Here is a 17,923-nt window from a genome sequence, read left to right as displayed (position 1 = left end):
ACAATTATCTGCCAAGTTTTCTTAATGTTTCACAAGAGATCTTCTTACTGGTTTTAAAGTGGTGCTTTTGTGCACCAATCAGGATTTAGCAACTGAAACTGCTGTGTTTAGCCTAGCTTAGCATAGGGACTGGAAGCAGGGGGAAATGGCTGGCCTGGCTCTGTCCAAAGTTAAAAAATAATTTGTTTTAATCCAAACAGAAATATAAAAACAACATGTGGTTTTAGGAGTATAACTATTACTGCTGTGCAGCATCTCTGGAGGTTGCCTGGCAACCTCCAGGTGACATCAGCTCTCATGATTGGCTAAGAGCTGATCATGGTTTAAGCTTTCTACTCATGTTACCGTTATTAGTCGTTTATAGAAAATTGTGAAAAGATGGCGATATAAAACGGATCTAAAAGAAGTTGAAGCAAGACAATCTTTTTGCTGCAAGACGTGAGATGCTCCAAAAAAGCTAGTAAGTGGACCTTGAGGTGAACCACAGGAAGGGAACCACTGATTTAGCTTGAAATATTGTCATTTCTAAGTAATTCAACCCTCCTGAAAATCCAATACAAAAGTAGATCTGAGGCGATAAGAAACTGTTTCATACCTGACGCAGTTTTCTGTTCTCCGGCTGCAGAAGTTACTCAGTTCACCCTGCAAAGAAAATCATTATGAACAAATAATTCTTGACTGGTGTGAGTTTGTTTTGACGTGCTGTGAGTAGCAGAGGGGTGGAGTTAATCACAATGACCTTTAGAAAAACAAATGCGCAATATTTTTTTTAAAAAAAAAAAAAAAAAAAACTTCGAAGGCAATTAAACACGGGACACAAACTTTTCTTTGGTTGACACGAATGAATGCAGTGAACTCCACCCGCCTGGTGCTTCAGTTTGAATAAAACAAACGCTAAGAGTTATTTGTGAACATATTTCGTTCTGGTCTCTGAGTTCAGCTGTCACATGACATTAAAATCATTTCTACAGTGTGTTTGTCAGCTGACCGGCTGCTCAGCGAAGACAGCAGGGATGATGATGATGATGTTTGTGGTGATTGAAAATGTGTAAAATTTTACGTCATATGTAAAGAGTTTCCCTACGGGGATCAATAAAGTATTTCTGATTCTAAATGAATGTGGAGGCACAGTTTTTTAATTTTGTGTTCACTAAATATTTGGGCAATAAAAATGTTTAACTGTCAGATTTTTGAAGTCGATCAGTTATTTTTTCCACATGATGAACTTGATTAACAACTACTTCTGACACATTAATGTACAGATACTCCATTTCATGTAGAGGTTCCTGCTCTCAGATGTAAAAGTACAGAAGTTTTATCAGCAAATTGTACTTCGGTATCAAAAGTAATCCATTAAAAATTAATCGTATCTTGATAGCGGATCATATGTTTTTATGTAAAATCTTAAAGTAACAGGTAACTACAGCTGTGGGACATTGAAAAAATAAAACGTGTGTAATAGAAGTATAAACTATCAGAAACTAAGCACAGTAAATGGATGAGTTACATTACACTGGATAACAACTTTTTCTAATAACTCCTGATGATTTGATTCAATGTGCAAAACTCTTACTGTTAATTTTCACTTAGTGTTTTGTGTTCCAGCAGTACAGCACACTATAGCACATTATACTCAAGTACACTACAGCACAATATACTACATCATAGTACACTACACTATAGCACATTATACTCAAGTACACTATAACACCATATACTTTAGTTCACTACATTACTGTACGCTATAACAATATACTAAAGTACACTACAGCACACTATAGCATAGTACACTAGACTATAGCACATTATACTCAAGTACACTACAGCACAACACTACACTATAGCACATTATACTAAAGTACAGCACAGTGCACTACAGTACAACAGCACACTATAGCACATTATACTCAAGTACACTACAGCACAACACTATACTATAGTACACTACAGCACAATATACTACATCATAGTACACTACACTATAGCACATTATACTAAAGTACAGCACAGCACACTACAGTAGACTATACTCAAGTACACTATAATACACTACAGTACACTACACAGAACACTACAGTACACTAAAGTACAGTACACTACAGTACACTACAGTACACTACAGCACACTACACTATAGTACACTATAGTACAGCACAGTACACTACACAGAACAGCACAGTACACTATAGCATAGCACATTATAGCACAGTACAGTACAGCACACTATAGTTCACTACAGCACACTACACTATAGTACACTACAGTACAGCACAGTACACTACAGTACACTACATTACAGTACACTACAGCACACTATAGTACACTACAGTACAGCACAGTACACTACAGTACACTACATTACAGTACACTACAGCACACTACACTATAGTACACTATAGTACAGCACAGCACATTATAGCACAGTACAGTACAGCACACTATAGTTCACTACAGCACACTACACTATAGTACACTACAGTACACTACAGTACACTACAGCACACTACACTATAGTACACTATAGTACAGCACAGTACACTACAGTACACTACATTACAGTACACTACAGTACAGCACACTACACTATAGTACACTATAGTACAGCACAGTACACTACAGTACACTACATTACAGTACACTACAGTACAGCACAGTACACTACAGTACACTACAGCACACTACACTATAGTACACTATAGTACAGCACAGTACACTACACAGAACAGCACAGTACACTATAGCATAGCACATTATAGCACAGTACAGTACAGCACACTATAGTTCACTACAGCACACTACACTATAGTACACTACAGTACACTACAGCACAGTACACTACAGTACAGCACACTACACTATAGTACACTACAGTACACTACAGTACAGCACAGTACACTACAGCACACTACATTACAGTACAGCACACTACACTACAGCACACTACACTACAGCACACTACATTACAGTACAGCACACTACAGCACACTACAGTACACCACATTACAGCACACTACACTATAGTACACTACAGTACACTACAGTACAGCACAGTACACTACAGTACACTACACAGAACACTACAGTACAGCACAGTACACTATAGTACACTACACTACAGCACAGTACAGCACAGTACACTATAGCACATTATACTAAAGTACACTATAGCACAACAGCACACTACAGTACAGCACACTGCAGTACAGCACAGTAGACTATACTCAAGTACACTACAGTACCCGACAGTACACTACACAGAACACTACAGTACACTCTAGTACACTACAGTACACTATAGCACATTATACTAAAGTACAGTACACTATAGTACACAACAGTACAGCACAGTATCTATATTTAGAGTAATACAGCATATTCAATAAATAGAAATTTTCAAAAGTGTATCAGCCTACAGCATTTCAAATATTTACCGTTTCACAAGCTGCACATTATTTGTATAATGTTTGAGGAAATTACTATTATTGTCTGAAAGCATCCGTCAATAATGATCATTGCATTTTCAATGCTATAATAATTCAAATTCAGCGATGAACATATAAAAAGGTTGTATGTGTGTATTTTAACAAACTGCTGACTGAACATAAGATGCAGAAGACTGGTAGTAGGACCCAGACCCGAGTAAACAGGTATCAGTTAGGTGCAGATGAAACGATTTGAACTCACCTGTAGTTTCCGTGGTGATCCGCTGGATGTCTCTGTAGCTCCACTCCGGTAAAACCACACCACATCCACACCTGAGCGTGTTCACAAATGTGACGTTATTGGCAAAGATATTAATCAAACGGAGGAAGAAGAAGAAAAGTCGCAGAAGTTTTGACAAAACATGCAGGAAAAAGGGGAATAAAGGAAGACACAAACAGCTGAAACCTGCAGCATCTCACCTGGCCCGCCTCACCTGGCCCGCTCAGGTCAGCACCGGACACAAAGCATAACGATTACACAACAACAACAACAAACAAGGCATTCATTTCTCAGTTGCTGCTGATGCCACACTTTATTTATGGCATATTTACCTGCGAGTACCTACCTGTGCACCGACTTTAACAGTAACTCAGTGTCTTCGGTCACCGGTCCTGAAGTGCCTAATGACGCACACCTGGGGTGGCCTGACCTGCACGGTGTCACAGGAAGCACTCACGTGTTCTGCCCCACCCGGGCCAGTGATGACACCCGAAAGAAACCAAGCAGTGCTCTTATGAAAACATAAAACAACGTGGCCCGAAGTTTTCTGTGTCGACTAGTTAGTGGCAATTTGATTAAACAGAACTTCACTTAGGATTAATCGCCACGTGAGCACAATATAAACACACAGAAGCAGCTTGGGGCTGTCTCCTGCAGCGGACTCACACACCTGGACGCCGGGATTCAACCAGCTTTTCAGCGCTCCTGCTCCCACACCAGACTCCATTCAAAAAATCGGGCACTTAAACATTAACGTGGTTGTTGACAATCACATCTCTTGCATATATTTTGGAGCTTCTCCGAGACATCACAAAAGTGTTGTTCTTTAAAATCTCTTCGTGAGACGCTCCTCTACACACCAAACTCCATTCAAAAATCTGCCACTTCAGTACTAACGTGCCACCGCCTGAAAAACATGAATACATTTTACGTTTCTGCAAACCGAGGATACGTGGAATCTCCACGCTTCAAACGCCGTGGTTAAGGCACAAACATCACTCGGTTAGGCTCAGGAAAAGTTCATGATTTGGGTTAAAACACCTCGGTCACGTGACGACGCCCGGGTGCACTGGGTGAAACCTGCAAACAGCTAGTAAGTGGACCTTTGAGTTTATACCCATAGTTAAGCTGGGTTACATGTTAATATTATATTATATCTATATACTAAATACACCTAAGAACGTGTTATTCTGTGTGGACACAATGTCTGATCCGTACCATGCCAACACAATGTTCCTCATTGCTTACATTAAATTTAAAAGAAGCCATCCATAATTATTTTATTTATTTGTTATTCCAGGTTAAGACAACTGACCTGAACATGTTGAGGTTTCATAAAAAGCACAGGTGTTCATTAAAACTCATTTCTTCAGATCTTTCGGCCTAATGGCTGACGGGACCAACGTGACGGCCTGCTGATGGCTTCACAGCTCTAATGGACCAAACCATTAAACATGAAGCCATTTACAGAGAGAGAGGCTGCGGTCACTGAGACCTTTGAGGGGTCAAAGGTCACAGAGAACTGACCAACTGAAACTCGTTGTTTTGTTTGTTTTTCTTTGTATAAAGCAAAAAAAGGTGAATAGTGGGCGTGGCTGTGTGCACACTGACGTTAACACGTTTCCATTGGTGCAACGCTTCCTCAGGTGGGCGACAACAGGCTGAATACAGACAAAATGGCAGCTCCACCTACAGTAAGGAGATCACATGATACAGAATAATAGTCAGGGGGTAAGATGGAGGGATGCTGGGGCAACAATGTGTTGGGCTTTTCTTTTCTTTTTTTAAGTATGTAAAGGGGGGCGTGTTAAAACCCAATCAGGGTGTCGAGATGCTCTTTAACTTTCCTGACCCCTGAATCTTATCTGGCCTGTTCTTTCAGGCTTCAAACTATGAAATTCATTTGAATTAAAACGTGTATTTTATTTTCATTAGCATGAAGAGTGCTCCACATGCATTATATACATATCATTTTGAATTTCTGTCTCAATTTCTAGTGTATTTTTTGGCTTTTGCGACCCATTAAAACCAGGTCCCGTCTACTTGCAAACCCTGGAGTGGTGACCAGTTAAACCAGAACCGTTTTTCTCTTCTGACATTTGTTTCATCGGAATAATTTCTAGAGGCCTAAAGAATTAAGACTATTCAGTATTTCATGAGTAAAAACAAAGATTAGAGAAAAGAAAATCATAATTTTGCGCATAATACATACATATTTTTGTCTTTTCTTATCATGTTAATCATCTAGAGACTCCACAGATTTTTCCTGAGCTCACTGGTCTACTGAGAATTATTTCTGTATAGACAATAAAAGACTCAAATTATCCCACAATGCAACATGAAACACAGAACAAGCGCTGGCCATAAATGAATATAATACATTCAGCAGGCTACAGATTCTCTTTTGAGCAGCGCAGACTCCCTGCAGGAGTTTCGCAGGACTGATTTTTCTTCAGGAACTTAAACGTCACATCATGTCTCCAGGAGCGACGACGTGTCTCCAAAATACTTGTACAGATTTTTGTGATGTTTTGACTTGTGGTGCATGTTGGGAATTAGGGAGATCAGCCCCTGTGAAAGCGCAGATGAAAAACCGGTGAGTTTTCATCTCCGTCCATCACGGCCGATGATGAAAGGCCGCTCGTTACGCCTCCGGTGAACGACAGACGCTGTCGGATCTAAATTCCACATCAGACCTCCTCACTGAGACGGACAGCCAGAGGTTATTAGGAGGAGCTTCAGGTTGGAGCACCTCGTCACACACACACACACACACACACACACCAGCGCTGCCTGTGATCTATGATTCATGTGTGCTCATTTAAAATAGTGTGAAATATTTAAAGTTGGCTGGTCAGCCTCAGAGGGTCGACTGACTGACCTCTCTGCTCTTATTACTGCATGGAGGCGGCGGCGGGGGGGGGGATAATAAAAGTGAGGGAGAGGAGGAGGACTGGATACAAAGATGGAGAGAGGGATGGAATGATATAGGCTTCTTGAGTCAACAGTAGCCTAATAATAAGACTGGATTGCCAGTTTAGTTCACTTCATTATTCAGTCTTTGTGTTCCCGTCTGCATGAAACCGGTCTACATTCTGACTAGTGTAGTTTTATCTGACTGTGTTCTGAAAGTGCCAGTTTCACAAAGGATATGTTCAGGCACAGTCTGGAGTGGAGTTCGCCTGTGTTTTGGCAGCGCTCAGAGCCCAACACGCAATTATTAGCGGCACTAGCGTTTATGGACGTACAGCGCAAGTAAAATGCCAGCTGTTACGCGGCCTGTGTAGACAAAGTTAGTTTGTCTGCCAGCCATCGCTGAAATGTACTCACACCGTGACACTGTAAAGGTGTTTCCACCTCAGGAACATCTTCACGGGACCAAGAACCTTTTGAGGAACTAAGAAACTAAACCTGCGCTTCGACCAGAGGAACCAGGGACTAAATTTAGTTTCTGTACTAAAAGTTCCAGGTGCTAAAAAAGTTGTTTCATGGCGGTTACGTTCCAAAGCAGAAATTACCATCAAACACTCAGCAGATTGTCTACTGTGGACAGATGTGGTCTGGAGCTTTCTCCTTTTCATGGCTCAGCTTTTTATAATCTTCATGATTCTTCAGATGCGGTGGAAAAGGGACTTTTAGTTTCACATTTAGTTCCTGACATTAGTTCTTCTGGTTGCATAGTTCCTGGGACTTTTTGGATGAAAAGGGGCTTACGTTTCTACCAGGCCCGATCTGAACGGACCTTCGGGAACGTGTGGTGGGTCAGCGTGCGATAAAGTGGCCGATTTCACCAGCAGTGAGACTCACAGGTGAAGCAAACCCCAAATCCCCATAGAAAGTGCAGTGGCTGATCAGGACACCCCATCTGTCACCACAGCAGTTAGTGGTATTTTCCCAGTGACCAGTATGTCAGGTGATCCACCTCTCTGCTGCAGATAAACGTACCTGATTGGCTGTGTGGAGGTGTGGAGGTTTCCAGGCAGGACAGGAGCTTCGCTTTAAACGCCTCGGGGGCCTCCCTCACTCTGCAGCGTCTCCTCTGATCTTTCCGACAAAACGCTGAGAGGAAGGTCAAGGAGACGTAGTGAAAGACAAAAAATGCGTGTTTTAGAGGAATACGTTTGTCTGTCTTTGCCTCAGTATTTTGTTTTGTCCCCTCAGTTTGAAAATCCAGGATCCTGTCTATCTATCTATCTATCTAGCTACAAGTTCTTAAGACCTTTCTGATTTCTTCTTTAATCTCACACCACAAAGTTTCACGAGGACCCAATCTTCTTCCCTTTCAATCTTTATAAGCAGGATTTTCTTTACAGGAACCAGAAAACAAACAGGGAAGAAAGAAAGAAAGAAGAGGAAGAAAGCAGGACTGAAAGATCGAAAAGCTGACAACTTACGGAGATGTGGCAGCATTTGCAATATTCTGGCGAGGAGCGGGATGGCTGAATGTGTCAAACAGAAGAAATGATGCAATCTGGTAACAAATTCGAGAGAAATTTTTATTATGAATATGGCACCTGTAAGATGGTCAAAAACCGGGTTACAGAAAGACAACCATGTATGTGACATGTTCCTCTGAACGGATGAGAACCTAGTAAACTTATAAAAGAACAACTGCTATAAAAATGAAGTATGTACATTTTCGGATTTGCAGCATTATTCATGGTAAATGAACTCAAAAAGATGTCTTTTGAAAATAATAATAAAAAATAAGCCAGGCACTCAAAGTTAGCATCAGTTAGTCATGTGTTTTTCCCCTCTTCTGCGAGGAAAAAAAAAAAATCAAAACAAAAAATGTACCATAGTTTTCTCTTTTTTAATATTTTAATTTGTTTGTATTTAGAATTTTATAACACTGTTAACATTGATAATAAGAGATTCCCTCTCTCCCGTATTTCAGCTACTTGGCACCAAGTTCCTCATAAAAGAATCTGTATAATTGTACAAGAAATAGTTAAAAACACAGACACAGTTTCTTCACAGGTAAATGAAGTGATTTTTCAATATTTGTAATTCTTAAACACTATGTATTTTTGACAGCAGCTGTGATTAAGGTTTTTACGTTTTTAAAATCACCAGCAAAGTTTTCATTTTTCGACATAAAACACAGAAAAAACATTGAAACAGCTTGGACCGGCTGTTTGGTTTTTGTTACATGTGGGTGTATTTCCTGGTTTCGTCGGAGTTATGTGCCCCCAAATCCCCTTTTCTTTACCAAATGGGGCCCTGCCATTCGTTTGTGCCCCGCCCCCTGTTTTCACGCAAAACCGCCAAAAGTAGAAAATGCTAAAATCCAGAGGAGCGCGGAAACAAAATGCTCCTGAAACGACTGAATTTAACATTCAACCACAAACGACCCACCAATCAACCAACGGATTGAGCCGCCCAAATCACATTCCCCTTATTGAACAAAAATAAATGAATCCATCATTAAATTTCATAACCTGTGTTAGCTTTTTTTGTTGTCGTTTTACATGTTAGTCGCGGTAACAAGACACTGATTCTTCACAGAAAGCACAGACGCTACAGATTGTTTTTCCTGATGTGAAGGGGGGATTAGAGGCCCGGGTCGGTTTGACAATACAGACGTTATTCTTCCAACGGGCCTCCATCGCGTCCCCGTTTGGGCTCGACAGACTTAAAAAAAAAATAAAAAATAACACAAAAACCGCTGGACCGAAAAAAATAAAAGCAAAAAAAAAAAAAAAAATAGGGATCGATCACGTGAAACGCATCGGACGAACTTACTAAACATGCAGTTCAGTTTTCCAAAACACCTATAAAAATAGATTTATAGTGCGAAATATTTTTTTCTTCTTTTAATTTCTTTAGAAATCTTTAAAACCGTTTTTTTATTACGTGTCCTGAAATAGTACTGTGATTTTTTTCTCCCCCATTGAACCACTTGTGTAACTTTGTTTGTCCCGTGAGAGAAGTTTGCGCAGGAAGTCAACAAGTTCGGTGGGAACCAATGAAATACACCCAATGCACACAAGAAGCCCCAAGGGACTCTGGGAAATGTTTCACAACTGAGGCTTTCATGGTTTTCCAGGACTACATCTAAAATGCTACTTTAGGCTTTTCCTCATCATAATTTAATTCTATATAGTGTAAATATTTATTAGTTATTCAATACTTTGTATGCAAGAGCTGGAAACTGCGATTCCCAGAATTCCTTAGCGGCAAAAACATGGCTCCATAAACCTTTGAGCTAGTTAAAGAATCTTTTCATCTCTGAGAGAAAGGACAGCAAGATAAAGAGGTTTGTATAAGACTACACAACAGCAAAAAGCAATAGCAGAGAGGGAAGGAGAGAGAAGGATTTAGAAAACCAAAATAAAAAGAGGTTTTACAAAGACAAAAAGGAAGCAGCGGAAAAAAAAGGTGGACTCTACAAATTGTTTTTTTTTTTGGAAAGGCCACCGAACACGAAATTCCACAAACCTCCACTGGTTTCACTAAGACTGCAGATAGAGGGAGACAGAGAAAGAGACGGGGAAAGCGAGAAAGAGGGTCGTCATTTTTGGGACGTAAATCATCATCCCCATAGACCCCACCCCTCTCTCTCTCCAAGCCCCGCCCATCGCCTATCCCCCACACTAGAGAGAGCACAGAGAAGACAAAGGACAAAAACAGCTACAGTAGCTCAGTATATACTGCATATAGTCAACACACACACAGAGAGAGAAGTCGCCATGAAAGACTTTTTGACAGCCAGTGACACTAAACACATCGGTAACACGTTTTTACGGCTTAATCACACTGGGTAATAAGGATGACAGGATGGTAAAGACGGGGCTGTCAACTTTAAAAAGATGAATGTTGTGACAGTTTTTTTTTACCGTTTTAATTATTACATATTCTCATCTTTTTTTCTCTTTTTACCAAAAAAGTAGAAGAAAAAAAAAAATTACAAATGAACGAGAATCACAGTGCTTTTAAAACACCAAACTTGTGAGATTAACATTTCTTTTTTTGGCAACGGAGGCTGGGGAAGAAAAAACACAAAACAGAAGAACAACAATAAAGACAACATTGTTTAAAGGAATGTGATTTTTTTTCTCTTCCTCAAAAAAATTCATATTCTTTTTTCGTAGTTATTGGATTGATTGTTTGATAGATTGATTGAAAATGCATGTCTTTATTACAATCTCCTTGTTGATATGTGGTTTTTATCACAGGGTCCGGCGATGAAATGGAAGAGAGTGGATTGTTTAGGAAAATCTTGTGGAGGTGATTTTGGTTTAGGAAGAAGAAGAGGAGGAGGAGGAGGAGGAGGAGGAAAATTAAAAACGAAGACAAAGAAAGAAGTTGTAGTTGTACAAAATAAAACAAGACAGTGATCAAACAGGAGCCAGTCGAGGTTTTCAACATTCATTTTTCAAGTTAGCGATACTAGCGTATTAGCCTCAGTCTCACTGAGAATTAAAAGTGATTTAGGTAGAAAATACAGAAAAATAAAAACAACACTATGTAGCTTAAAATTCAACCAATCAACTCCATGTTGCCATGCAGACCTGCCCCTCGTGGCCCAATCACATTAAGCGTTTTTTTTTTTTTAAGACAAACGAAGGAGGGACATATAGGGTGAAACATGGAGATGATGTTGCTGATTTAGAGGTTCTAAGGTTCTTGCTGTGTTTCTGACTTTCCTGAAGGTCAGATGAGAAAAAACAAACATCAAAATTGTTCCCCCTCCAAAACAAAAAACACGATCAGTCTGTCAACGAGCTGTGGGTTCGTTTACAGCACCCACATCAGCCAGCTGAATCAGGGTTACTGGACGGTCGGTAGCACCATGAATCTGTAGATCAACAGGTAGAAATGTAGACGGAAAGATTAAAGATTAGGTAGACAGAGTGAAAGGTAAGAGAGAGAACGACAGATTGAGATGGGAAGAGATGTAGAGGAGGTTATGTTTGGTGCAAGACCTGTAGGTAAACTCCTGGGATAAAAGAGGAAGTAGTAACATTCGATAATTCACAGGTCATTACCCGGCTGAAATTGCTTTTTTTGTTTTTCTTCTTAATGCTTGATTCGTAAGTTAAATCTGAGCTAGAATATTTTATAAAAAAGAAAGAAATTAAAGAAAACAGCATTAATTCTCTACACTATTCCCTCAATCGAGAAACGTCCACAAAAACCTTTTTTCAAAAGATTATTATCTCTGAGACCTTTGTCAGGCGCAAGAGAGCTCCTTCTTCTCGGTTTAAAAACTTTCTTTTGAAGCCTTGATCACATCAAGATACATACGGAGGAGCGCCACATAGCGTTTTCTGTCCGTTACAAATCCCTGTACCGTCCTCCTTTAAATACACACAATCAGCATCTTCATAAAGATGCAACAGAAACAAGTCAAATAATAAAAATTATCCCCGTCAGGCTCCAGCGGAGTCCTCAGGCAATATGAATTCTCTGTAGGCAAAAAAGGAATTCTTTACAATAAAGAATAGTCTGTTTTTTTGTTCATTTGTTCAGGAGAAAAAAAAAACGTTGCTGATCGCAAGAAACAGGAGCAAAGAGAGAGACTGAGAGAGGAGGAGGAGGAGGAGGATGAGGAGGAGGAGAGAGAAAAAAGATAGAAAAGGGGGACATGTTTGAGGGTCATTCATGTCTATTACACAAGCTCAGTTGCTCAGATTCAAAGTGCTAGAGTACATTTGTCATCCTTTCCTGTCCTTTCTCCCCTCTCGGAAACACAGTGCTGTGTTGATAAAAGAAGCAAGTAAATAGTCTTTCATTTTTCTTTTACTAGTGAGTAGTCTTTTACTTTGACACAGTTGTTGATTCCAGAAACACAGTAATACGGTCTTGAATGTTTTGCGTTAATCCTCCTTCCTCTCCAGAGTTGTCTGCGTGGTGTGGATCCCGTTGCTGTACACCGGGAACGGTAGCGTTGAGAAAAGTCCCTCAGCTGTCGTGAAAACGTTGGCTGCGGTCGGCATCTGGCCTCCCAGGGCGCCGTTTCCGGCTGTGGCTGCCGGAGACCCAACAAATGGGCCGGCAGCCGCCGCTGCCGACATGTTGAGCCTGTGGACGTGATGGTAGAGCATCTCCATGGGCGTCTTAGGGTCCAGGCCGAACCCAGAGCTGTCGACAAAGTTCATGGCAGCATTGGGGAGGAGGTTGCCTTGCGCCATAGCCAGGGTAACGTCCGCCGGTGCGTACCTGATGGTCCCGGTGGTGTAGACCCGTGGAGCCGTCGTGTTGGTGGAGGCCAGAGTCCCCGTGACTCGGTGGACCAATGGGAGCACCACATTACCGGCCTGCAGACGCTGTAGCGCCTCGAGGTCGCCAGAGTACAGCAGTGAGGAGGAAGAGGTTGATGAGGATGAGGAAGAGGAAGAAGAAGAGGAAGTGGTGGGAGTGCCTTGTTGCTTGTCCCGTGGGGAGGCGGAGAGAGGAGGGGACAGGGGGTCGGCAGAGGAGGCGCTGGAGGGAGGAGCTAAACTCGCAGCGCTGGAAGCAGAGGATGGGGCAGAGCTTCCGTTATAAGGAGGCTTCCTCACTCCTCCTGCTCCTCCCTCGGTTCCAGGAGGGGTGAGGACAGAGTCGGGAATGGCTACCTGGAGAGAGCCTCCCTGGGGTGAGGGAAAGGTCTCATGGCTTCCCGGAGCAGCCGGCTTGGAGGTCATGCTGTACGGGGACTCATTTCTGGAAATCTCTCTGTTGGGTGGGTAGTTCCAGATGCTGCTGTCGTTGTCAAAGTTGATCGGTTCTGCCATCTCCGTCTTGATTTTCAGGACCGAGGATGTCACACCTGAACTGTTTGGGGATTCAGTGGAGGTGAGGAGGTGGGAGGAGCTGGTGGACGTGGCCTGGGAGGGGTCAATCAGTGACGTGGTATCTCCTATGGCAACGGGGCTGGGCGTGGTTGAGGAGAGACGGAGCCTCCTACTTCGGGATCCGTCCCATTTCTGTACTTTCCTCCTCTTCCGCCTCTTCTGGAGCTTGCTTCCGGCATTGGCACTGTCGCAATCTTGCACTCCTCCATCCTCTTCCTCATCGTCATCGTCATCCTCCTCTTCTTCCTCCTCCTCTGATGAAGAAGTTTGCGAGTTCTGCAGCTGTATTTCTTCCCCTTCTCCGTAGTGCTCTACTTTAATATGAAGCCCTCCCAGATTACCCAGTCCTCCAATGGCTCCCAGTCCCCCTAACCCACCCAGTCCTGCTAACCTTCCAAGCCTTACTCCTCCACCTCCCCCCCTCCTCCCCCCGTTGCCTCCTCCTGTTCCTCCCCCTCTCCATCTGATGGTTCCAGACTGTCGTCACTGTCCTGGCTCTCGGGGTTACTCGAGCTGTCTCCTTCTTCCTGACGCTTCATTTCCTGTTCGGAGGAGCAATGTGGTTGGCCGGGCTGCTGCTGACGCTTGCTGTCTGTTTCCGGGTCCTCGCTGTGTTCCGATTGGTGGCCCGGCTTTCCCTCGGACTTGGCGTTCTCATTGTCTGTTGAGAAGAAAGGTAGGTTTGATTGGTTAAAAATCCAGGGACAGAAGAATGTAGACAACTCAGTTCTGAGCACCACATGATTCATTTATGCACAACAACACAGTGGTTTGTGTGGACTCAACCACGTCATTTTTAGCCACGCTACAGCGACATGGCTTTAGGAATGGCAATGATGTTTGGTAGGTCGGGCGATCACTTTGGTCCAGACTGAAATATTTCAAATATTTGATGGATTGACATGAAATTTTGTGTCATGTTTCCAAGAGGCTGAATCCTCTTTGATGACCCCCCTAACCTTTTCTTTAGTGCCACCATGAGGTTGACATCTGCAATGAAAATTGAAATGTCTCCACAACTATTGGATGGATTACCATGAAATTTGTTACATTCATGTTCCCCTCAAGATGAAGTGTAATAACTTAATAACTTTTCATCTACCGCCATTATCAGGTCAACATTTTAATTTGTCAAGTACTTTGCTTTATAACCAAATACTTGCAAATCCAAGACCATTCCCATCAGCCTCAGCTGTACTTTGTGTGCTAACATGCTAAACTAAGATGGGGAACCTGCTAAACATCAGCATGTTTACAATTTTTCAATTGTGAATATGTTTCATTGTGATACTTAACCTCTAAATCCGCTTGGTACTTTACACTTATTTTAGCTTTTATACTTATATCCACTATGTACTTAATTTATCTTACCTGTATTATAGTGCATTATATTTTGATTTGCTTAGTACTTCTATTCTCAAGTGTGCATCGACGTGACAGTGAGCAGCTGTAACGAAAGAGTTTCCCCTCGGGGATCAATAAAGTATTTCTGATTCTGATGTTAGCATGCTGATGTTAGCATTTAGCTGAAAGTGCTGCGGTGAAGCCTCACAGAGCTGCTAGCGTGGCAGTAAAACCAGTTGCCTTGGCCATCTACGAGAGGAAAAAAAGAGAATATGAGGCAAAAACCACCTCAAGCAAGCGTAGAAACTTTTGTGGAAAATTGAGGAAGGTTTTTTCGAATTTTTCATCAACCTTTTCTAATGTAATACTTCAAAATGCGCATAAAAATACGTTGATGGAAACACGGCTTGTGACTACAACGTTTTCCCTTACATAAACTTAACCAAAATAATTTAACCTAAAGATAAAGCAGAATAGCTTACCCTAACGTAACCAAAACAAGACTAAGAATGTAAAGTCCTGCTAGCGTCCTCTAGAGGCAGAAGTGTTAATTACACCCCAAAATACAAAAGAACAGGCAACACAAATTGTGCCGAGGGTCGCGCTAGAAGATCATGGGGATATTATATTATATTCGTCTTCTGGGGAGCAGGAATATGATCAGGAAATCTGATGAAAATTGACATGTTGATATTTCTTGTGTACAAGTGAAAGTTTCGTCCTGTTGGATCTCCAGGAATGGTCAGGAGATCACCAAAATTATTTGGGTTTATCCTCTTGGAAACACAAATGTTTGTACAAAATTTCATGGCAATCCATTCAGTAGTTGTTGAGATATTTCAGCTTGGACCAAAGTGGTGAAACAGTTCAAACTACTCTGAAGAAAAAATTAATTGTGGCATAAAAACAAAGGCAACAGGCGGTTCCTCAAAACCTTTGTTCATGTCACAGAATTCACTCTGTGCATTTGAATTCTCGAGCAGTGACTCTCAGGTGTTGATCCTTTTATTTTTCCAGACAGGATTTCCATGTGTTGTGTTGTGGATGCACTGATGTGTGTTCAGTATCTGTAGCTGCTGCTGTTCAGGCATGTTGGCTCTGTCCAGCCCATTACACACAAAACACACACACACACACACTTCAAACCCTGCCAGCACACACTGAGACCAGCGGCTGCCCAGCTGGCAACGCGCTGACTCCCTCATGGCACCTGAAATGTCGACTCAATTGCTTTGTCTGGGGGAAACCTTGTATCTCCATTAAGTGTGCTCTCTAAGCAAAACAGATTTATTCTCAGGCTGGAATCAAAAACGCACCTGGTGTTTGAGTGTTTCCCAGGGAGGGTTTGGTTTATTGACAGCACTTACAAAGTGCCACATATGAGGATTTGTCAGGTATAAAACAGTAAAATGCTGGACTTATTTCCACTGTTGTCCCCGGTGTTTCCACAGTTCACCAAACTTTATCAAGATGGAGACAAGCATTTCAATAATAATAACTGAAATATTGATTTTTGATTGGATGATTTTGGGTTTTTTTTTGAGGGTTTATTATCATTAGGGTTATTTTGTCTTGGATTTATAACAGAAAGCCTGCCTTATAAACTTGTAATGTGAAGTTTGAAAGATACCAGGCAGGCTAATGAAAGGCAATATCAAGTTGCATTATGGGAAGTGTTTTTGAAATACGACTCAAACTTAAAGTCAGGATATCTTGTCTTCTGTTGCTTTGATTTGGACGATTTTTTTTTTTTTTTAATGACTTTTGAAAGTTTCGTTTAATGTTATGGAGTGCCACTTTTCTGTGGCTATCGAAAAATAACGCGCAAAAAGGTAATGGCTCTGCGATGCAAACTGAAAAGGAAGGTAGTATTCCCCACACTCACATTTTCTACTTCAACGCAATTTAAAGGATAACGCTGGCTGTATTCCAACTATGACTTAGTCCGTATCTCCAAGCCCACTGGTTCACACTGAAGACGTAAATCTTTAAGAACAACTCACAAAATGTATAGTTTAATTTTTAAAAAGGCTCAGTAATTTCCAAAAACAGCTGGTCACTGCAGTTTTTAATCAAACAAACAGGAGGAAACAGTGCATTTGTTGGCGACTATTTTCAGCAGCGGATTAATGCACATTTGGTGCTCTAGTGAGTGTTTGCAGCAGTTATGTCGCTTTTTATGTTAATGTCACAGATATTATGTTGTAGTGTCCTAATAAAACAAACTTTAATAAAAACACAGAGAAGAGCCCTCTTTGTGTTTGGCACCTTTACTTGTGTCCTCTCTGGCTGTGTAGATTGCATCCTAACAGAGCAAAGGTCAAAGGCCAGATATCTCATTTTAGAATATGTTGAGCCTGAGCACCTCGGGGCCTGTTGGAGCCCGGTTGAAGCTGGCCGCCTCCTGCAGCAGCTGGCATCGGTTTACAGCCGACAGCGTGCCAGAATCATTCTCCTCCAGCAAGAACAACAGCTGGCACTGATTCTCATCATGCCAACGCAGGCTGCAGGACTTGATAATATTTTGCTCAAGGTGGAGGACCTGCATTGGTTTAAATTCAACTATACTGGCACTGTGTGAGCTTTCTTCAGTTTTGGCTGCTTGAAATGTTGGTGACACACTAAGTAAATCCTTGATTTGTTTTTCTGGATTTGAATTCAGATGTCAGTATTTTTAAGATGTAATTTATTCTTCTGTATGAACGCTCACATTAGGTTATGATCCCTGTAGTGTTAGTTATTATGTTTCTAGATTATCCGTGTTATTTTCAATAATTAATCTAATAAACAGCTCAAAACATTCAACTTGATTTTGTCAAAGCTTGTTTTGCTGCATGAGAATTAATGACTGAATTAATAAAGTCTAATTGAAACACTTGATTTATGTCACTTTGATTGTTCAGGTAGCCACCCAGTCAGGTCACCTGTAGACTGCCCCTTCACTTTCCCTTCCTCTGTAGGCAGAATTAGACAAAAGCAGCTCCTCTCTTCTAGTGAAATCTGTCACTGGCAGATTTGATCAAGCTTGGTGGCTAACATTATCTCTGAGAGTTGGTTGAAAACCTTGTTTCCAGCTGACTCATTTTAAAACAAGA

General features: G+C 41.5%; 1 protein-coding gene and 1 long non-coding RNA gene across 3 annotated transcripts in view; both read right to left on the bottom strand.

Moving 5' to 3' along the window:
* Positions 1-206: 206 nt before the first annotated feature.
* Positions 207-4,776, bottom strand: LOC122862019. Of its 2 annotated transcripts, XR_006374620.1 has the most exons (5): positions 4,373-4,776; positions 4,049-4,164; positions 3,903-3,924; positions 3,685-3,755; positions 207-642 (listed from the first exon to the last, which is right to left on the bottom strand). It is a non-coding gene; the product is annotated as an uncharacterized LOC122862019 (long non-coding RNA). The 2 variants fall into 2 exon arrangements; XR_006374619.1 differs by lacking the exon at positions 4,373-4,776 and having other exon boundaries at positions 4,049-4,363.
* Positions 4,777-10,044: 5,268 nt separating this feature from the next.
* Positions 10,045-17,923, bottom strand: part of LOC122862015 (neuronal PAS domain-containing protein 3) — a 316,717-nt gene continuing 308,838 nt past the window's right edge. The window contains 2 exon segments of the mRNA XM_044167164.1: positions 10,045-13,886; positions 13,889-14,145. Coding sequence (XP_044023099.1) covers positions 12,525-13,886; positions 13,889-14,145 — 1,619 coding nt within the window. The 3' untranslated portion in view covers positions 10,045-12,524.

This window comes from Siniperca chuatsi, linkage group LG15 (genome assembly GCF_020085105.1).
Source record: "Siniperca chuatsi isolate FFG_IHB_CAS linkage group LG15, ASM2008510v1, whole genome shotgun sequence".
In the NCBI taxonomy this organism is placed as follows: domain Eukaryota; kingdom Metazoa; phylum Chordata; class Actinopteri; order Centrarchiformes; family Sinipercidae; genus Siniperca; species Siniperca chuatsi.
The sequence above is the reverse complement of the archived record's forward strand: the minus strand, read 5'-3'. Positions and strand labels throughout refer to the sequence as shown.